Source organism: Podarcis raffonei, chromosome 8 (assembly GCF_027172205.1).
Source record: "Podarcis raffonei isolate rPodRaf1 chromosome 8, rPodRaf1.pri, whole genome shotgun sequence".
NCBI classification, from domain to species: domain Eukaryota; kingdom Metazoa; phylum Chordata; class Lepidosauria; order Squamata; family Lacertidae; genus Podarcis; species Podarcis raffonei.
The window spans coordinates 64,538,442-64,561,230 of NC_070609.1; the positions used below are offsets into that span (position 1 = coordinate 64,538,442).

General features: G+C 48.8%; 1 protein-coding gene across 2 annotated transcripts in view; it reads left to right on the forward strand.

Moving 5' to 3' along the window:
- The window catches only part of ESPN (espin), a 113,829-nt gene that overhangs the window by 23,266 nt on the left and 67,774 nt on the right, over positions 1–22,789 (forward strand). For both annotated transcript variants that reach the window (XM_053400443.1, XM_053400444.1), the window contains exons 3-6: positions 14,012–14,198; positions 14,815–14,997; positions 17,226–17,357; positions 21,394–21,601. In XM_053400443.1, the coding sequence (XP_053256418.1) occupies positions 14,012–14,198; positions 14,815–14,997; positions 17,226–17,357; positions 21,394–21,601 (710 nt within the window). The remainder of the gene's footprint in view (positions 1–14,011; positions 14,199–14,814; positions 14,998–17,225; positions 17,358–21,393; positions 21,602–22,789) is intronic.

The window sequence follows — 22,789 nt, forward strand, 5'->3', positions numbered from 1 at the left end:
GGCAGTGTCTCATGCTGGATGTTCTTACACTAGTTATTTTCTCTGATACTGATTCCTTCTCTGCTCACGCGCTTATTCTGGACAATCCAGACATTGCGATTTCCCAGCACCTGCCAAGTTATGATTTGTGGTTTTAAAAAGCTCACAGAGTCAGTGCTGTCCTTTCAGGGGTGAATTGCCCACAGTGCAATTGTGGACATTCTGGTCCCACCTCAGCACAAACCCCCTTCCCAGGGACACCTGTGCATCCACTAAAAGAAATAAGAATACAGTGGTACCTCGGGTTAAGTACTTAATTCGTTCCGGAGGTCCATTCTTAACCTGAAACTGTTCTTAACCTGAAGGCACCACTTTAGCTAATGGGGCCTCCTGCTGCCGCCGCACAGCCAAAACACGATTTCTGTTCTCATCCTGAAGCAAAGTTCTTAACCCGAGGTACTATTTCTGGGTTAGCGGAGTCTGTAACCTGAAGCATCTGTAACCTGAAGCGTATGTAACCCGAGGTACCACCATAGTGGTGAAACTGGCAAAAAGGAGGGGGAAAATCCTCACTACAGTGAGTTTGAAGAAGCATCACATAACTAAAAAGGGCTGCATCTGATGCCCACTGGGGAATTTAAATTATTTGCAAGGTTTGTTTAAAAAAATAAGAATAAGCAGCCTTTATATGCCACCCTCAAAAAAAGGTTTCTCCGTGCTAAAAATGCTTTTATACACAGAAATCTGAGGGGGAGAGACTGAAGTGAAGAATGCCTGCCATTTTATTCAAGAACCCAACCAAGGAACCTTGCGACCCAGCTATCAAAAGTATGGAATATATTATAAATGCACTGCTCAGCTGTGGTTTCCCACCCCCCGACCCCATGTCCTATATCGAATATTTATTGGGATTGGTCCTTCAGGTTGCAATGCGTCCTCTCTTCAATGCATCCTGAGACAGAGGGTTCTTTTTGAGTACCCAAATATCGTCATATACACAGGCGCATTTTCGGCGGGGGTGGGGGAATCCCATGCAAAATTGCTACAGCTGCCCCCTCCGTCTCTTTATCAGGAAAAAATGGCTGATGTGGAATTGGCCCACGAAAGGGAGTGAAGAGGTGCAGAGCAGTAACACCAGGGACTAGAACCTTGGAACTGGCATCACAGCAAACTGCGCTCAAAAGCTGGTGTGAGGGCGCAATGAAAAATGGGGTGATGCAGCCAAGGGAGTAACTCTAGTGAGTTGCGCAGGCCCAGGTGGTCAGATAACCCTTTGATGCCCCATGAGGTGGGCGGCCAGATAGAGGTGCATCTCATCCTAATGACTAAATGAATTGGGAGTGGCATTGGCGGGAGCTATAGCTGGCACTATATTCATAGCGAGGCTGTGGTCTTTGCCGCTTCTGGGGCTGAAGCACGTTTATGGGGGTGGGGAGGGCTCTCTTTGCTTTGCGTCTGTTTAATCTTGTCCCTAATCAGCGGCCGGGGCTTTTAAACCTGATCAGTGCCAGCCCTTCAATCTGTAGGCTTTGCCTTGTTAATTCTTAATCAGCTTGGCTGGTGGCGATCAATGAGGGGAGAGGAGGGCCGGTTTCCATCGGGTTGTTTGCTGCAGTTGCTCGGGTAACCAGCAAGCAGCTAATCCCTCTCCTAATTGGGGGTGGGGAGAGAATTCAGGCAGGTGGGTGGAAGGAAGACTTGCGCCCCTTCCTACAGACCTTTTGCACCCCTGTCCCACCATTTCAAGGGACTCTGGTGGCGCTGTGGGTTAAACCACACAGCCTAGGACTTGCCGATCAGAAGGTCGGCGGTTCAAATCCCCATGACAAGGTGAGCTCCCGTTGCTCGGTCCCTGCTCCTGCCAACCTAGCAGTTCGAAAGCACGTCAAAGTGCAAGTAGATAAATAGGTACCGCTCCGGCGGGAAGGTAAACGGCGTTTCCGTGCGCTGCTCTGGTTCGCCAGAAGCGGATTTGTCATGCTGGCCACATGACCCAGAAGCTGTCTGCGGACAAATGCCGGCTCCCTCGACCTATAGAGTGAGATGAGCGCACAACCCCAGAGTCGGTCACAACTGGACCTAATGGTCAGGGGTACCTTTACCTTTACCTTTTACCCACCATTTCACAGGTGAAACCACTCTTCTGCCCCTGTTCTTGCACCCAGGATCACCAGCACACCCCCAACCACCAGTTGCTACCAGAGTCTCCTCTTCTTGCCCATTTGTTCAGCATTGCTGTGGATCCGTGCATTGGTCAAGTGGCTCAGGGTTCCACAGATCTGCTGAGCTTCACAAAATGGCTTGCAGATTGTTCTTTGCAAGAAGCGTTCCTTACCGGAACTAACAAAATCTTCCAGGGAGTGGGGAGGAGGGGGAGGAGGCTGCAGCCCATTGTGTGCTTTAGATTTGGGGGGTGGGGGCTGGCTTTTATCGCTTGCTATGCCTGCAATGCCTTTACGGCCTCTGCCGTGAAGCTATCTGGGAGCTGGCACAATGGTGCAGGTCTCTCCAGAGTGCTGATTTATGGGGCTGCCTGCAATCAATGCCCAGCTGTAAATCTTGGCGCGGCTTTGGTCTGCCTGGACACTTGTGAATTATGGTGATCGAGCTTATCAGAGCAGCTGCAGCCTTAAGGGGTGTGGGCTTGTTCCTGCTTCTGGTGAAGAGTGCTCAGAAATGCAGTCAGGTCCTTGAGAACATAAGAAGAGTCTCCTGGATCAAGCCAAAGGGGGGCCAACCAGATGCCCCAGTGGGAAACCCTTCAGCAGGATTTTAGCCCCAAAGAACTCCTGATGCTTTACTTGAGATTCCTGCAGAAATGAGGGTTACACTGTGATTCCTAGCCACTGGCGTTTAGAAGCATTGTTGCTTCAGCTGCGGAGGCAGAGCATAGCCATCATGGCTAGTAGCCATCCATAGCCCATGAATTTGCCCAGCCCTGTTCTAAAGCCCTCTAGGTTGGTGCCCACTGCTACCTCTTGTGGCCATGAGTTCCATAGTTTAACTATGCACTGCATGGAGAAGTCCTTTCTTTTTATCTGTCCTGCATCTTTCAGCATTCACCTTCATCGGATGTCCACCAGTCCTCATGTTCCTTCTCAGTGGTTGGGAGATGGTCTGATACTCTAACCAGCACCACAGCATTGGCTCCCAATTTGATCTGACTTTATGGGACCATAGCTCCCTGGTAGAGCATCCTGGGTCCAGCTCTTCACATCTCTAAGTAGGGCCGTTTGCTATCCTGGAGAGCTGCTGCCTGCCTGTGTCGACAGTATCAAGCTAGATGGACCAATTGGTCTGACTCAGTGTTCGAAATTAGCCAGGCGCCAGGTGCTTTTTGCTACTGGCAAGGATCCAATTGTGACTATGGGGGGGGGGGTTCTGGGTGCTAGGTTGGCGAAGACAGTTTAAAAATCTCTGCTTTACTCCATTGTTAATACCATTTCCATTTCCACTGTGTGTGTGTTTCTCCTTCTTACATGCTGCAACAAGTGAATTGTTGTAAGAGCAAGCTACAGTCAAGCAATGTAGTTGAGATAATAAAATCGTAGAATTGTAGCATTGGAAGGGAGTCCAACCCCCTAGGATTAGACATTCCATTGTGGCGACCGCAACCTGGATTCAGGGAGCCATTTGGTGTCTAGCTTACATACCTGAGTTCCTAACACTGGCCCGACTGGATATAAAGTGGCTTTTTATGTTCTCTCTCTCTATATATACCGGTATCTAATTTTCTTATTTGATTTTGAATACTATAAACAAATTACAAACAACAATTCAAAGTCCAAATATCAAGATTACTCTGAATCTCCTGGCTTCCCTCCATCCCTTCCATGGGTTCTCATGTTAATATTTACAACCGCATATCCATATTTATCCAAATTTTTATCCTTCTAAATTACCCATAGTTTCTATTACTTTACAAGTGGGGTGAAATTCCTGCCAATGTTTTAACTTGCTTGCAGTGGTCTCGTAAGTAAATCATAAACTTTTCCCGTTCTTTTTTTAAAAGTTATTGTCTTCTTGATTTCTGAGCTTCCCAGTTAATTTTGCCATTTCGGCATAGCCCATCAACTTGGTTTGCCATTCTTCTCTAGTCTGGGGGTTGTTCCTTCCTTCCGTCTCTAAGCATGCCTTCTTATGTTCTGATGCTCATCAGTGTTGTGCGATTTCTGGTGTTAGGAGAGGAAGAAACACTTCCTCTCTGCGACTTTCTCTGCATCAAAGTTTCCCAACTTTTCTTTTCCATTGGAGGATGTGCTGTTTGAGAAAGATTCTCTGCAGCATTTGTGGCTTCCCTGACCTTGGATCCCACCTGCTTTGCTCATGCACTCTCCGAGAAACAGCCACTCTCCAGGCCTATGGGATACCTCTGTGGTCTTTGAAAACAGCAACAAAGTTCAGTTCACAAAGCAGCTGTATTCTCCGCATTCCTGCCACCTTCCAAACTTCATAACAGGAGGCAAGCTGCTGTTCCCAGGGTTGCTGCACTCACTAATCCTTCCTTTTGAGTGTCAGAGTTGGTTGCCTTTGAAAGAGACCATTCCTGGGATCTGCAGCGTTTTCAGAATAATCCGTACAGGTTGAGCAGGAGGGAATCAAGCAGCAGACCCACCAGCCCCTTCTGGGAAGTCGGAATAGGCCAATATATAGGTGGACTTTATCTGGATCAAGTGACTTTTCTTCTTTAATTTCTTAAAGCTCTTAGCCTAGCTCAAGGTTGTCATCTAAACTAGCCAGATGTTTAACTGAGAATCAATCACAGTCAGTCTATCATTTGAAAAATAAAAATAGCAACTAGATATTCTGTTTTGGCAACTGTAACCTTGGTTTAAAGAGCCATTTGGCACCTAGATTATATATCTGAGTTTCTAACACTGTGTGCATTAGGGCTGGGCAATATCTGGTTTTCAACACCGCAATATATCACCAGCTAAACATTGTGATATACCAATATATCACAATGTCTGAAATAAGGGTGGAGCTATGTAAAGGCATTGGCTGGCTTCATGGTTTTCCCCACATTGTGATTTTCACATAGCTGGGCGATATATCATCCCGAACTGGTTTGAAGTCCATACCATGATATCAGTTTCACAACTTTTGACCTGGCAATATATTGTGAATCATGATATGTGTGTGTGTGTGTGTGTGTGTGTGATTGTGTGCTATGCAAAAATCACAATGCGGGAGAAACTGTGAAGCTAGCCAATGTTTCTACATAACTCATGCTTACTTCAGACATCATGATATATCAGTATATCGCAATGTTGAAAACCAGATACCATCCAGCCCTACTGTTTGCCTCTACATAGTTCCATCCTTATTTCAGACATTGTGATATAATGGTATATTGCGATATTTAGCTGGTGATATATCGCGATGTTGAAAACCAGATATCGCCCAGCAGACTTTTACCTTAATCACAACCCAGAGGCTTGATTTTTTCCCCCTTGAGTTAAAAGGCATGGAAAGGAATGCCTCAGTCAGGGATGCATTTTGAGTCATGTATGTGTTGAGTTAGGGACGCGGCTGGCACTGTGGGTTAAACCACAGAGCCTAGGACTTGCCGATCAGAAGGTTGGCAGTTCGAATCCCCACGACGGGGTGAACTCCCATTGCTCGGTCCCAGCTCCTGCCAACCTAGCAGTTCAAAAGCACCTCAAAGTTCAAGTAGATAAATAGGTACCACTCTGGCGGGAAGGTAAACGGCGTTTCCAAACACTACTCTGGTTCGCCAGAGTTGGCTTAGTCATGCTGGCCACATGACCTGGAAGCTGTACGCCAGCTCCCTCGGCCAATAAACTGAGATGAGCGCCGCAACCCCAGAGTCGGTCATGACTGGACCCAATGGTCAGGGGTCCCTTTACCTTTACCTTTATGTGTTGAGTTGCCTCTTCTGACCTGAGGCCGTTGGTGCTGCAGTACCTGTGGAGGGAAGGAGTGTAGACCAGGTGACAGCTGGACCAGCTGACGGCCAGGTTGCCAATTTTCAGGAGCTGTTATCTCTCCTGCATTTGATGATGGGACCCTACCCAAAGAGGATGCTGCTCTAAAGGTGTTAGCTTTCAAGATGCTGGAGAATCCTTCCCCGGCGTATGTCGCCATGACATAAGCAGCTGCCGGCCCTTCTGGAATTTAGCCCAGATGGGATGGGCTTTTGCAGAGCAAAGGAATGCTACCCTGCCCCCCTCCCTCACGCACACAACCCCCCACCCCAAGCATCTGCTATCATAACATTATTTCTCCCCTGTGACTTGTGGAAGCCAGATGGCAAAGCCCTTAACTCACCAGCACAGCATTACCAGGGAACCCAAAGCACTTGCTGTCTCTGCAGCATACGACTGAGACCTGGAAGGGCAGATTAATTTGCCGGATGGTAGATGAGGCTGAAATTGACCATGATGGGTTTAGGATGAGGGTCCGTCACCCTGATTAGCAGCTAAGAGGCCTCAGCCCTATTACTGTTAATTAAATAGATTAAAAATATTAAAATGCAGACGTGCAGGGGGTTAATCCTCCCTCCCTCCCAACCTGCCCCGATCCCTGTTCCACCTCCCTAGGGGTTGCGTTTAGGGGGAGAATTTATAGTCTGTTCATGGTGCTAAAGATAACAGCTTCATTTTCCGGCCTCGCTGAGCAAAGGAACTTCGCTTGGGAGCCTGCAAAACCTGCTTCGTTTTTATTTATTTATTGCACAAATTTTCTAGCCCACTGTTCATTTCAGGGGACAGCTCTGGCAAAGTTTGAAGGGAAACCATCGTACAAATAAGATCGGTACAGCGGTCGCCTGTGAAAGCTATACCTTGGTGCTGGAATGGGGAACTTATAGTATTCCGGGTGTTGCTAGACTATAGGCCTTGCTGGGTGGGGCTCATGGGAGTTGTATACAAGGAAATTTGGAGGGCCATCCTGGTGCCTGATCTCTAGACACTTAACAGTCTCCTAGAAATGCCTGCGTCAACAACTATATTTTCAGCTGGCTTCGAAAAGCAAAATGAGGCCATGCCAGCTAACCCACAGAGGGGAGGACATTCCACATTCAAGGGGAACCACTAAAGCAAGCTTTTCTGTGCACTACCCTATAATAGATCTCACCTGGTGATGGAACACCCAGTAAGGCCTCCCACAATGATCTAAAAAGACTAGTCTAGGAGACGACACTTTTAAATCTCTCGTCCTTCTGAGTTGTTACCAGCACATTGAAATTGGGCTGGTAGCATATTCATCATCATCATCATTTTATTTGTATTTCGCCTTTCCATAGTTAAGACAGTGCTCAAGGCGGCTTACAACATGACAAGATTTACATCATTACCAACACAGCAAAAGTCACACAATAAATAAAACACATCAAAAAGTACACAACCAAATGTAAAACAATTTCCGCATAAATCATAAAATCTAAAACTAAGAATACAACATTAATATCAATCACAATTTAAAATGACATAGATAAAAAAAGCAATTTAAAAAGAAAAAGAAAACAAAAACGGAGCCCTCTCTGCCCAACAGCAGCAGTCCTTTATGGAGCCTGTCAGGCCCCACCCCAAGCCAGGTGGAGAGAAGCAGGACAGGACCCTTCAGGCTCCCAGCAGGTCAGTATTGGGAGCCCCTGTGCAAATTATTATTGCCTTGCTGGTTAGCTCAGTTGGTTAGAGCATGGTGCTGATGACCCCAAGGTCACGGGTTTGATCCCCATATAGATGCATAGTTCTGCATTGCAGGGGGTTAGACTATATGATCCATGGGGTCCCTTCCAACTCTATGTTTCTATTCCTTTTGTAAGTTGCATGATTTATGTTTATGTTTATGATTTACGTTGCTTTGCTGCTTGTGAGAAGAAGCATTGAAGCTCTGCTTTCTGCCCACCAGGGGGAGCAGCCTTAACTCACTGAGATAGCACATGCTCTGTGTGGACATAGTCCCAGGTGTCTCCATCTTCCCCAGCTCACAGTTGATGGGAACAACCATTACTGGAAACCTTTGACCATTACTGGAAACCTTTGAGAGCCGCTGTCAATCAAAGGGGAAAGTCTGGGCCAGGTCTGCCAATAGTGTGATGGCGAACCAGGGCCATTTCATGTGTCAGGAGGGCCTGCGTAGTTCTCTGTGGTAGTTCATGCAGAAAGGCCCAGATCCAGTCTCCAGTTCAAGTAAGGATGGGGAACCTCTGGCCCTGGTTGGTGATCCCTATTTCCCATCATGCCTGGCCATGCTGGCTGGCTGAGGCTGATGGGAGTTGGGAGTCCAGCCACCAACATCTGGAAGCCCACATGTTTCCCACAACTGAGTTAAAGGATCTCAGAAATCAAGATGCTGGGGAAGACTGCTTTCTACCTGAGCAGCCTCCCCCAGCCTGGTACCCTCCAGCTGTTTTGCACTACAGTTTCCATTAATCTCAATGGCCAAGGGCCCATCTAGTCCAGCATCCTGGTCTCACAGTGGCTGACCAGATGTCTGTGGGAAGCCCACAAGCACAAGAGCAATCTCCCCTCCTGTGGCTTCCAGAAACTGGTATTCAGAAGCACTGCTGCCCTCTCCTCCGTGAATTTGCCTTGTCCTTTTTTTAAAGCCATCCAAGTTGGTGGCCTCCTGCAGGAGAGAGTTCCATAGTTTAACTATGTGCTGCATAGTGATGATGTCCTTTCTTTTATCTGTCCTGAATCTTCAAACATCTGGAGGTGGCACCAGGCTGCCCTGAAGAATCGCTGCTAGTCAAAGTAAACCTATGAAGCCATGTTATTCTGAGTAAGATGATAAGCTCAGACTGTTGTCTTGGTTTAGATGGGACTGTGGTCTCACTTGTATAAGAGAGCTTCATACGTTCATGAGTAAAATCTGTTCTAGCCATGATCTGTTTGGTTCATGTGTACTGGCCACAGAGCAGAATAATGAAACCTGAGGGATTCTTCACTTATTTCAGGGCTGAGTGCTTGCACCGAGGAAATAAATTTCTCACAGTTCCACCATGAGGCTAGAAGCCAAGTAAAAGAGGACATTAACTCTAGACTCCAAGTTCAGGAGATCTTGGCCCAAACGCCTCACCTCAGCCATAATGGCTAAAAATGTAGGGTTTTCTTAAAAACTGGGCTTAAATAGGAAGTGGCTACCCTTTTGGGTGAGGCTAGAGGGCCACGTTGGCTCATAGTAGACACACCAAAAGCCACCACCAAATCGTTTGGGTTCTTGGGGGTCATCAAAAACCTTTTGGGTGGTCAAACGTGGTTCACAGGCAGTGGGTACCCCAATTCAAAGATTCATGATGGTGTTCTGAGCCTGTAAGATATCAGAAAGTCACCAGTCTTGGGGTTTATTTCTGCCCCAGCTTATTTTCTGGGTGCAGCTGAATGGATGCTTTTGGGGTGGCCCTAGTCCCCTGCCCCTTGCAGGATGTATGTATGTATTCAAATGACAGGAAAGAAGATTCCGAAGAATTAGCAACAGGAAGAACTTCCTGGCAGCGAGAGCTGTTTGACAGTGGACCAGACTCCCTCTGATGGCAGTGGGCTTTCCTTCATAGGGTTGGGTGGCGACCTGTCTGTGATTATTTTGCAATGATTCCTGCAATGCCGGGGGGTGGGGGTGGGTTAGAATGGATTACCCTTGGGGTACCGTCCAACTCTGCAGTTCTGTGAATCTCTTTTTCCTTTTCAATTTTTTCTACTGAGGTTTTTCAAGTAAGCAAAAATATTTTAGGACAGCCGAGATCCGAAAGAAGCTAGTTTGGATGAACAGAGCCACACACACACTTGGGAACAAAAGGCCCACCTGCTGCGCCTCTCCTATGGCTGAATAAACATCTGGCAGCATCGCACAGGGCCTTTTCTTTTGAACCGGCGGCTCACACCTGCTCGTGAAACAACATCCTTTGCAGCTGTTAGCCAAACACAAAGAGCTGGACCCATTTTGGACCCATGCACCAGCTTGGTTCTGTTTACAGTGACTTCCATTGACCTCCACAGCAGCAGAGGGCATCCAACATGCCCCAAAGAGGATCAAAGTGGCCAGGTTGTTCCAGAGAGAGAGATCTCTTGGCTCTCTCCTCATCACCCAACAGCAATGCCATCAAACACAGTGGGACTAGAACTGGAGGTTCTGGTCTGACGGGGTGGCCTTTCTTCCGCCCATGAGTTTCAGTGGGTCTACTCAGAGTAAAACATGAGTTGTCTGCAACTCGTTCTCTTTCAACGAGACACGGAGGAAGGTGCCTTCAACCTAGAGGACTGCCCTCTGCGAAGTAGGGCACTGGGCCACCCCGGGCCAGCCCTCCTCTTCCCTGCCTCCCGAGAGCCTGCTCTGCCACCGCCCTTCTCAGAGTTACAGCAATGAATTATTGAAAGCCCCGGCATCTATTTTGATAGCAGAGCCGAGTATTTATTGCATCTCCTCTTTAAAATATTAAACAGGTATTTATTGGGAGCGTCATAAAACGGTCTTCGTGGTGCTGCAGCCAGGCATTTGCAAATCCTTTGGGCAAATCTGAACCCAGCCAAAGCTTGGGATCCAGCTCGGAAGATACAGGCTGGTTGATCTCATTGGGGGAAATGCAGGGTGCAGATAGCTTGCATTGCCCCAAATAAATGCATGACAAGAGCTTCCTACAGAAGCAAATGTTATAAGAAATCACTGGCACATCACTGCTTGACTCCTGAATGAGCATGTTCACTGCTGAGCTGGCAGTTCACTTATTCTGCATATTCTGTTCCACTGTCAGGGCATTGGCCCATTTGGCTCAACATTGTCTACACTGATTGGCAGCAGCTGCCCAGTTTGCCAGACAGGGAATATTCCTGGTCCTACCTGGAGATGCCATGGAATATTGAACTTGGGACCTTCTGCATGCAAAGCAGGTGCTCTTCCACTCAGCTACGACTCCTATTCCATAATGCAACAGACAATGAAGGGGAGAAGAGGCAATTGACTAGCAAAGCAGCTCTGGCTCCCAGCTCTGAGGAGCCCAAGCAATTGTCCATGCCAGGAATTCAACCCCATGCCCTCTTTTTTCCTGAAAGCAGTCGCTTTTGTGTTTGCCAGTGTTGGAATGGCTGCTTCCATCAACACACCGGGTATCTGAACAATTCAACCTCCCTTCGCGAATCTGAGTTGCTCTGCCCCCCACCTCGTGGGACAAAACTACTCCAAAACTGGTACTTAGGAGGTGCAGTAGCCTTCAGCCCTAAATGACTCGGGACCCAAAGACCTGAAAGACCACTTTCTTCCTTAAAGACCCTCTTGGGTGCTGAGTTTGGCAAAGGGAGCCTTTTGGTAGTTCCTCTGTCCTCAGAAGCTTGGGGGTGGAGATGACCTGGGAGAAGAGGGTCTTCTCTGTGGTGGCCCCTAAGCTGTGGAACTCCCTCCCCAAAGCAGTGTGCCTGGCACCCTCATCGCACAGCTTTCAGAGGATGATGTAGATGCACCTATTTAGCCTGTCACATTATTATTATTATTAATTATTATTATTATTATTATTATTATTATTATTATTATTATTATATCACACTATTTCCATAGATCTCAGGGCAGTTCACAACATAAAACCACAATTAAAACAACAACAAAATACATAATAAAAACAAAGACAACCCAATAATGTTCCACAAAACATTTTAAAAGGGCATTGGATGGTAATCAGCCCAAGGCCTGGTTAAAGAGGAATGTTTTTGCCTGGTGCCTAATGGTGTATAATGAAGGCGCCAGGCGAATCTCCTTGGGGAGAGGATTCCACAGATGGGGAGCTACTGCAGAAAAGGCCTGTTCTTGTGTTGCCACCCTCTGGGCAATATAGTCAAATTTGTTTGGTCTACTTACCAATCTGAAACAAAATGCTCTTTTAAAGCAAATCCTGTGCATGTTTCGAGCAATTCAGTCTCTTGACCGATTGGGGAGAGTCATTTGTCGCTCTGCCTCAAGCAACAAAAAGACCCTGTCGCATGGGAATGAGCCTGTCTCACAAAGGTGTGTGATGACCAACCCAGAATCTGCTTCTGTTGCTGCCTTTACCTTGATTTGCTATATAGAATTCCTCCAGCCCATAAAAATTAAGAGGAAGAAAAGTTTGGATTTGATTTCTTGCTTTATCATTACCCTAAGGAGTCTCAAAGTGGCTAACATTCTCCTTTTCCCTTCCTCCCCCACAACAAACACTCTGTGAGGTGAGTGAGGCTGAGAGACTTCAGAGAAGTGTGACTAGCCCAAGGTCACCCAGCAGCTGCATGTGGAGGAGCGGAGACGCGAACCCGGTTCCCCAGATTACGAGACTACCGCTCTTAACCACTACACCACACTGGCTCACACACTGGCTCACAAAGAACATAAGAAGAGCCCTGCTGGATCAGGAACCTGGCCCAGCTTGTCCCTCATCCTGTGGCTGTGGGAAAACAGTAAGCAGGACTTGAGCACAAGAGCCCTCTCTCCTCCTGTGGTTTCCCAGAACTGGTATTTACAAGCATTGCTGCCTCTGACCAGGGAGGCAGAGCATAGCCATCCTGGCTAGCCCTCTCCTCCATGAATTTGTCTAATTCTCTTTTAAGGCCATCCAAGTCAGTGGCCATCACTGCCTCCTGTGGAAAGGAGTTCCACAGTTTAACTATGCACTGGGCGAAGGAGGACTTGATTTTATCCACCCCGAGTCTTCCAGCATTCAGCTTCCTTGGATGTCCACAAGTTCGAGAGCTTCTGATTCGAAGTGGGTTGTTATCCTCTCTCTCCCCACCCTTCCATTTTCATCGCTGCGTTGTTACCCTTTCCCCTCCTGTGTTTACTACTCGCCTAATCTGCTTATTTAAACATGATACGAAACTGCAGCATCCAAAAACAGCCGGTGGAAGGAGCTTAGCCTAAGCAGGCTGATTAACTTAATGACCCAGAAGGATGGGATGGCCCTGCCTGGAGCGGGGTGGGGGGGTGGGGGGGTGGAGAGCATCAACTGAGAGCTCCTCTCTGCATGCAGCATGGGGTACAGCACTGAGCAAGGAGAGGTGGTCTGTGACTCAGTCTGGGAGCATCTGCCTTGCATTGAAAAGCTCCCTGGTTCAATTCCCAGGTATCTCCTGGCAGCGCTGCAGGAACAGAAATATTTCTTCCAGAGACCCTCGCCTGGTTGCCACTAAGCAGACTTATGCTACCAGTGGGGCTTTGCCTGCTAATCATAATGATCAAACAGGCCAATTAGGAATGAAGTTGCTCTTTTAAGTCACCTGGTCCAAAGGGCTATTTTATAGGTCTCTGTGTAAGAGAGAGAACAACAGAGACTTAGGGAAGCTGGACGAGGGAGACGCGCTCTCCCAATCACCTTCCAGAAGCGACTCCAGCTGTTTAATTTCCTAGGCAACGCTTTAGCCCAAGCATACATGACCAAGCAGATCCTTAAGAGACATGGCTAGGGCTATACAGTCATACCTCAGGTTACAGGCGCTTCAGGTTGCGTTTTTTTTTGGTTACAGACCACCGAAACCCGGAAGTACCAGAATGGGTTACTTCCGGGTTTCGACAGTCATGCATGCACAGTAGCACTAAATCGCACTTTGCGCATGTGCAGAAGCACCGAATCACAACCTGCGCATGCGCAGACGCGCCACTGTGAGTTGCAAACGCTCCAGGTTGCGAATGTGCATCCCGCACGGATCACATTTGTAACCCGAGCGTCCGTTGTATACCTAACAAAGAAACTGGTTTGATAATTTTAGCAGTCTCCTTTTCTGTCAATATGATTCTTACTCTTATTCTTATTTACATCCTGCCTTTTTCCCTGATAGGGTAAAAAATCACAGGTTTGGAGAGGATTGCAAAAAAACCGATTTAGTCCACCTCAAACCTACACTTGGAAGTCAAATGGAATCCGTCCCGGAAGTCCGTTCGACTTCCAAAACGTTCAGTAACCAAGGTGCAGCTTCTGATTGGCTGCAGGAAGCTCCTGCAGCCAATCAGAAGCTGCAGAAGCCGCGTCGGATTTTCGGGTTCCAAAGAACATTAGCAAACCGGAACACTTCCTTCCCACCCACTCCTCCTTTCTGTCTTCTCGCCTCTGCAGTTCGGTCAGTGCCCAAACCAAGAATGGTGCCACACCTCTCTATTTAGCTTGCCAGGAGGGCCACCTGGAAATCATCCAGTACTTGGTCAAGGACTGCGGAGCGGACCCCCACCTACGCGCCAACGACGGGATGACCCCTCTCCACGCCGCCGCCCAGATGGGCCACAACACCGTCATCGTCTGGCTGGTGAGGGCTGCTCGGGGCTGCAGCGAAGGCTGGGCGTGAGGGGGATCAGAACTCGGGGCCCAGTAAGGCTGCCCAAGCAACATTCAAGTGGTCACCTATAAGCAAATTGCATTTGTTTGCATTTGTATTGCAATCCTCTCCAGTGGCGCTTGCTGGAGTGGAGCTTCTTGGCCTGTTTTATTTCGGGGGGGGGGGTTATCCTGCCTTCTCCCTCTTGTTCATTCTCTCTCTCTCATTCCTTAAAAAAAATAAAATTGAAAATTTTCAGCATAAAATACAATAAGAATCAAACTAGTCTACAGAACTAGAATAGTGAAAAAAAGCAAGCAAGAGAGAGAAAGACAGAGAAGACACTTTACCATATTTACCGTATTTTTCGCTCTATAAGACGCACCAGACCACAAGACGCACCTAGTTTTTGGAGGAGGGAAACAAGAAAAAAAATATTCTGAATCCCAGAACCCAGAACAGCAAGAGGAATCGCTGCGCAGCCTGCATTCACTCCATAAGATGCACACACGTTTCCCCTTACTTTTTAGGAGGGAAAAAGTGAGTCTTATAGAGCAAAAAATGTGGTATATAATATATATCCTGCCATTTATCTCTAATTCCTCAGATGAGCTTCACGGATATCAGCCTCTCCGAGCAAGACGACGACGGTGCAACCGCCATGCACTTCGCCGCCAGCCGAGGCCACGCCAAAGTTCTCAGCTGGCTGCTTTTGCACGGAGGGGAGATCACCACGGACCACTGGGGCGGGACCCCCTTGCATGACGCGGCTGAAAACGGGGAGCTGGAGGTGAGTCCGCAAGTGGTCGGCCTTGCAAGTGTCTTGTAGGGAGGGCTGGGACGCAAAGCAATTTGGCGGCCAGGAAGAGAAGTAGGAAGAGGGGCTGTGCAGTTGCTGTGTGGTCTGTAGGGGCAGAAAATAGGGTCTGTCCTACCCCATAAGTGCATGGAATTTTATCCAGGGTTGCTTCTCAGGCCACATTTGTAGTATGCATTTGAAGCACTTATCATACCTCTTGCGACAACCCCAAAGAATCCTGGGAGCTGTAGCTTATTATGGGTTCTGAGAATTGTTAGGAGGCCTCTCCCATTTCCCTGCTGGAGCTACAGTTCCCAGAGTTCCCTGTCAAAAGAGATTGATTGTTAAAGCGCTCTGGGAATTGTAGGTCGCTGAAGGGGGATATGGGCTCTCAGACCAAACTCTCAGCACCCTTACCAAACCACAGCTCCCAGGATTCTTTGGGTGCAGAAATTATTGCTTAAATTAGCATCATAATACTTTACATTGGACGCTGTGAGTGGGGCCTCAGTTCAGCCAGAAATCCCTCATTCAGCCATAAACCCACGAAATGTTGTTAGCTGGTTGCTATCTCCCTGCCTTAGCGTGCAGAAACCATGTCCGTGAAACAAGGCGAAGTCTGATCTACCTTGCAGAGTTGTTGTAAAGATTTCTGAATAATGTATGTGAAATGCATAAGGCACTTTAAAAAAAGGAAACATTTACCGTATTTTTCGCTCCATAAGACGCACTAGACCCTAAGGCGCACCTAGATTTTGGAGGAGGAAAACAAGAAAAAAAATATTCTGAATCCCAGAAGCCAGAACAGCAAGAGGGATCTGGCTTCTGGGATAGCCTTTGGCTGTTCTGGCTTCTGGGATAGCCGCGCCAAGCCTCTTCAGGGCAGCGGGATGACGGCTCCCCCTGCCTGGAAGAGGCTGTGCGCGGCTAAGGCAGAAGCCAGAACAGCAAGCGGGATCGCTGCACAGGAGAGGCACTGCACAGAGAGGGAGAGCTGCACAGTGCCCCTTCAGCGAAGCGGGAGGAGGAACAGAAGGAGCCCCTTCTGTTCCTCCTCTGGCTTCGCAGGGCAGACGCCCCGCTAAAGGGGCGCTGCACAGCTCTCCCTCTCTGCACAGCGCCATTCGCTCCATAAGACACACTTACATTTCCCCTTACTTTTTAGGAGGAAAAAAGTGCGTCTTGTGGAGCGAAAAATATGGTAATGGCAAAAACAGCTGATGAGTACTGATGGAGCTGAAACAAGGCTATGGCGAAACTAGAGGGAGATATCAACGTGCTGGGGTGGGGGGTGGGGCTCGTTCATGAGGTTTGCAGAAGTACAGGGTTTTGAAAAATAAAAAAACAACAAAACCTCTTAGAGTCATAGAATTGTAGAGCTGGAAGGGACCCTGAGGATCATCTAGTCCAACCCCCTGCAATGCAGGAATAGGCAGCTGTCCCATACGGGGATCGAACCTGCAACCTTGGCATTATCAGCACCACGCTCTAACCAACTGAGCCATTGGTGTAAGAGGTTCTTCTTTGCCTTAAGAGGGCAAACCACCCCAAGAAACATAGTCCGGTGAGGAATGTCAAGTGTCAGCTGGAAAAATAGGCTTGCTAGTTCTAATTACAACTGATACAAGAGGCAATGTGGCTAAGTGGCTGGAACCCTAAACAGGTGGACTACAGGGAGGTCCACCTGGTTTAGTATTGTCCGCACTGACTGGCAGCAGCTCCCCAGAGCTCCAGGCAGTAGTCTCTCTAAGCCCTGCCTGGAGATGCAGCTGGGGATTGAACCTGGGACCTACTGCTGAGCTGCAGCCCTTCCTGAGAATGAGCGCACATGCTTAGAGGTGAGGAAGACACGCTGCAACATTTCGTTGCAGACACCAAAGCATGAAGAATAGAGTTGTCCTTTATGGAAACAGGACTCTGTGAGGCTGGGGCAGTGACCTGGGGATATATGGGTTCTTGGCTGGGCCCCAGAATGCTGGGTAGGGACATGCAAGTCTCCCCGTATCTCCAGGTAAAATTGAAGGGACCCCAAGAGTCATCTAGTCCAACCCCCTACAGTTCATAAAAGGGAACTTTGGAGGTTTGCTGCAAAAGGAGGCAGCTCTGGGCCAGAACAAATGAATCTCTGGCATGTCATAGCTTGAGAAGAAGGCAGCCTTTCGAGGCTTGGTGGTGGTCCTTCCTCCCGTGGGCTGACTGCCTTTCTCTTCTCCTCTCAGTGCTGTCAAATCCTCGTTGTGAACGGTGTAAACTTGGGCATTCGCGACCAGGATGGCTACACGGCGGCCGACCTTGCAGACTACAATGGGCACCTGCATTGCGCCAAGTACCTGCGCACGGTGGAAAACATGGTGAGAATCAGGCCATGCGGGCAGCTGGCTTGCTTTGACGGGGAAGAGTGAGACCAGAGAGAAAAGGGAGAGGCAGTAATGACAAGGGCCATTGAGAGAGATTATGCAAGGAACAATTAACTGGCTCCTTGTCCGTAACTCCCCAATTGCACGCAATAGGTAAAGGTAAAGGTAAAGGGACCCCTGGCCATTAGGTCCAGTCGTGGCTGACTCTGGGGTTGCGGTGCTCATCTCGCTTTATTGGCTGAGGGAGTCTGCGTACAGCTTCCAGGTCATGTGGCCAGCATGACTAAGCCGCTTCTGGCAAACCAGAGCAGCGCACGGAAACGCCATTTACCTTCCCCTCCAGAGCAGTACCTATTTATCTACTTGCACTTTGATGTGCTTTCGAACTGCTAGGTTGGCAGGAGCAGGGACCGAGCAACGGGAGCTCACCCTGTCGCGGGGATTCGAACCGCCAACCTTCTGATCGGCAAGTCCTAGGCTCTGTGGTTTAACCCACAGTGCCACCAGCGTCACATGCAATAAGAGGCAGTAAAAAGGAGTCTAAGCTGGAAGAAAGAAGCTCTCAATTAACACTACAGGGGACCTGAGGTGCCGAGTACTTACTGTGTAGTCATCTTGGAAGGACCTTTGCTAGATGGAAGGACATTGCTGGATCACATAGCATTAAAATCCCCCCATCACACTGAACAGGAGGCAATAAATAGGGCCTAAGTTGCAAGGAGGAAGCTACCACTTAACATTGCAGGAGACCTAAGGTTGCTGTGCAATCATCATGGAAAGAATGTTCACCAGAGGGAAGGATATTGCTGGATTATGTTAATTGTGGAACCCACGTTTCAGCTTTGCTCCTTATTTCCGTAAAACAGCACCCAAGCAATGCTAAAGGGATTTGGTGTGGAAGGAGCCTGGGAAAGGGGCAGTTAACTCTGGGATGTAGCTTACTTTGGAGGGGAATAATAGTTTGAAAGAGGGGGATGCCACCTGTTGAACCCTATTAGCCAGATTTGGGGGGGGGGTCTGACTATGGGGAAATGGGCTTTTTCTTTGGATGCTGAAGGTTTTCAGAAGTTCTTGATGGGTAATGCGTCACCAGACCCTGGTGCATTCAGCGCAGATGTGGAGCTGTTTTTAGGGCCAGTTTAGGCAACACTTGAGTCCATATTTCTTTTCACGAGTTGCAGTGAATGGTTTCTCTTGGAACGGCAAGGGATGAACATGGAACAACAACATGTTTAAACAGGGATTGCTGTTTCACCCGTCCATTTCTTTATTTCATTTTCTTTTACATTTATACCCTACCTTTCTTCCAAGGAGCTCAAGGCATTGCGCAGAGTTCTTTTTTCTTTTTGAAGGGGCTCGTGTTTTATCTTCACAACAACCCTGCGAGGTGGGGTAGGCTGACTAGTCCAAGGTCACCCAGTAAGCTTCATGACCGAGTGGGAATTTGAACCCTGGTCTTCCAAAACTCTAACCCAGGGGTCAGCAAACTTTTTCAGCAGGGGGCTGGTCCCTCAGACCTTGTTGGGGGGGCAGACTATATTGGGGGGGATGAACAAATTCCTATGCCCCACAAATAACCCAGAGATGCATTTTAAATAAAAGCACACTTTCTACTCATGTAAAAACACCAGGCAGACCCTACCAATAACCCAGAGGTGCATTTTAAGTAAAAGGACACATTCTACTCATGTAAAAACACGTTGATTCCCAGACTGTCCGCGGGCCAGATTTAGAAGGCAGTTGGGCCAGATCTGGCCCCCGGGCCTTAGTTTGCCTACCCATGCTCTAACCACTACTGCATGTTGGCAATCATGAAGTGTGACCAGGGGTGCCAACTTGAATAAAATATGGGGGGTGGCCCTTAGGCAAGTGCTGCCCCACTTAGTTGATCACATGATGCTGTGGACACATACCATTTGAGTGACAATGCCCATCACCTTGGAGAGGGGCAGCCCCCTCAAATATTTTATGGGGGGGCCAAAACCTCCTAGGCCTCTACGAGTTGGCTCCTATGAGTGTGACAGTCATGAAATGATGGGCACAGCCCATCTGAACCATTCCTGAGCCCTAGGAGGTTCTTCGGCAGAACCAGATGCAGATAGGCACTTGCACTCCTCTGATACGGACTCTGCCAGCCGAGTTTACACCAGATCATCGTTCTGCCTTTGTGGGCCATTTTGTGTGTGTGTTGCATGGGGGTGACTTCAGGTGCATGGAACAGCCCTCCCTCCCTCCCTCCCTCCCTCCCTCCCTCCCTGCAGGCTCTCCCTTCCTACAGCTCCACTCTCACAGCTCCCCTGCCTCCCCATTGGGAGGACAAAAATATTTCTTGAGCAGCCGGAGGAGGCCAATGGGAGGCTGGCAGCTGGTGTGTTACCCAGGGCAGCCGGGCTAATGATGCCAAGCAGGGCTCGCAGAAGGGCTGCTGTCACTCAGCAGCCCCCCCGGGGACTCATCCAGTGCTGTTGTGTTATGCTTTCCTTCATGCCAAGGAGGTCAGACCGAAGGGTTGGGCTGCGCCAGAGCCGAGCAAGGGGACCAGGGGCTTTCCTGGGATCATGGGCAACGTAAGCAAGGGGGGGTGTCCTGGTGTGTGTGTGTGTGTGTGTGTCTGTTGTGGGATGTGCCAAGGAGTCTCCAGGGCAAGTGTTAGCTTGGGGCATCGCATCTGGGAAAGATGTGATGCAGAATTACAGCCTGGTGGAAAACCTGTGAGTGGGGTAGGGGAGCCAGCCGGCCTAAATCAAGGGGTCTCTTGAAACACCCTTCAGGAATCCCCAGGTGGTGCCTCCTCCCTCTCTCCCCGCCTTTCAAAAGCCACTTTTCCATGTTGGCTTTAACCCCCTAATCCCCAGTTGAAGCCATCCTTCTGTTCTCCAAACTTTACCTCAGCATCAGCTCTCAAGGCTTTTGGTCTTGGCTTCTGCTTCATTTTATCATCACCGTCTTTGTATTTATACCCTGCCTTTTCATTGTCAGGGACTGATGCAAGTGAGTCAGTGTGGTGTAGTGGTTAGAGGGTCAGACTAGGAACTGGGAAGACCAGGGTTCAAACCCCCACTCAGCCATGAGGAAGACCTACCTCACTGGGTTGTTGTCAGAATAAAGATGAGGAAAAGTACTGTGTACACCACCCTGAGAGAAGGTGGGATATAAATGCAATAAGATGAATAAATAAACTGGGGAAATTGCAACTTTGTGGTGCTGTATAAAAATCATTTGGGGGGGGATTCTTACCCATGATTTGCCAGGGAAGGCCTCTCCAATTTGGCAAGAGTTGGCCTGTCCCCTGTCTGGGCCAGGGAGGACCCTGAAATCAGGGACAGAGCCCCTGCTTTGCATGCAGACACAGGGAGTGTGGTCTGGTGGTTAGAGCGGGGTCAGCAAACTTACCGCGCCTCGGGCTGGTATCTCCAGCGTCGATCATGTAGTGGGCTGGAGGGCGGGGGAGCGCGTGCCCATACACAAACACACTATTTCAACACACTTCCAACCCGGAAGTGCACAGAAAATAATGCTTGCACATGTGCAAATAACGCTTGTGCATGTGCACAAGCTATTTCCAGTGCTCCTCTAACCCGGAAGTGCGCAGCCGCGCAGCACAGCACTGGTAAGAGCGGGTGGCAGGGGTCGTCGCGGGCCGGATAAACAAGTCACTTGGGCCTTATCCAGCCCGCGGGCCTTAGTTTGGGGATCCCTGGGTTAGAGCATCAGAGTAGAACCTGGGAGAGACCAGGGTTCGAAACCTCAACACGGCCACAAAGCTCACTGAGCAACCTTGGGCCAGTCACTGCCTCTCAGACTAACCTATCCTGCAGGGTTGTTGTGAGGAACAAATGAGGAGGGGAAGAACCACGCACCCCCCCCAGACTTCCTTGGAGGACAGAAGGTGGGGATAGAAGTTCAACCACCCAATCAGCCAGGCGGACCCGTTTTCGAGGAGGGGGCCACCTGAGCGTGGCCTGGTGCGGAGTGGCCCCTTTCTCTGAGCTGCTTACTCACCTCTAACTGACGCTTCTGTGGCTTGCAGAGTGTGGAGCACAGGGTCCTTTCGCGGGATCCTTCGACGGACCTGGAGTTCAAGCAGCCGGACTCTGGGATGTCGTCGCCCAACACCACCATGTCTGCCCCGCAGGCCCACTTTGACCTCGGGTCCCCCAGCAGCACCCTCTCCAACTACGACTCCTGCAACTCCAGCCAGTCTAGCACCGGGGAGAAAAGGAACAGTCAAGGCTGCAGTGAGTATCCCTTACACACACGTGTGTGTGTGTGTGTGTGTGTGTGTGTGTTGGGGTTTCTTCGCCCTTCCCCACTCGCCATCTGTAGCAAAGTTGCTCTTGGGAAGAAGTGGGAGGTGGCAGCAGGGGTGGGGGAGTTAATTCATCGCACCATCGAATTGCAGAGTTTGATCTATTTGTTTTTTATTCATCAAACTTACATGCCGCCTTTCATCTAAAAATCTCAGGGTGGTTCGCAGAATAAAATGCATGAAACACAAGTGAACAATCAAATCGAAACCACGAAGCAATAACCCCTGTGTCGCACAGACACATTTAAAAGACTGTAGAATATTAATCCACCAAAGGCCTGGTTGAAGAGGAATGCATTTGCCTGGCACCTACAATATATATAATGAAGGCGCCAGGCAAACTTCCATGGGGAGAGCATTCTACAAACGGGGATCCACTACAGAAAAGGGACCTATTCCAATGCAGGAATCTCAACTGGATCATATCTGACAGATGAGCACCCAACCTCTGCTCTTCTTTCTCTGTTTTTAAAATTTTAGATTAGTTTTCTTTGATCTTATTTTACCATGAAAAAGCTTCAACAAAATCTTATGACAAAAGGTGGAAAAAACCGAACCTCCACTTAAAAACCTCCAATGAATTGTAGAATCGTGGAGTTGGATGGGATCACAGCTAAAGAATCCCTGGCAGACGGCCGTTCAACTTTTGTTTAAAAACCTACCATGAAGGAGAATCAACCTCCTTCGGAGGGAATCTGTTCCACTGTTAAACGCCTCTTAACAGTCAGAAAGTTATTCCAAAGGTTTAGTTGGAATCTCCTTTCCTCTCATTTGAATCCACTGGTTCTGATTCTTCCCAGTGGAGCAGCAGCAGAAAACAAGCTTTCTCCACCTTCCATGTGATGGCTCTTTAGATATTTGAAGATGGCTCACATTTCTCATCTCAGTCTTCTCTGCTCTAGGCGAAACATCCCCAACTCCCTCAACCTGTCCTTCCTAAGGCTCAGCTTCCAGACCTTTTTATCATCCTGGCCAGATCAGGGGCAAGGGAAGAGCGCCACCTTGTGGCACAGATTTGTGCCTCCTTGCCAGCCCTGCTAGATAACATTACCAGCACAGCAGCAAGCAATGCCCGCATTTCCCAAAGCAGCTATGGTTTCTTTTGAAAAGAATTTCA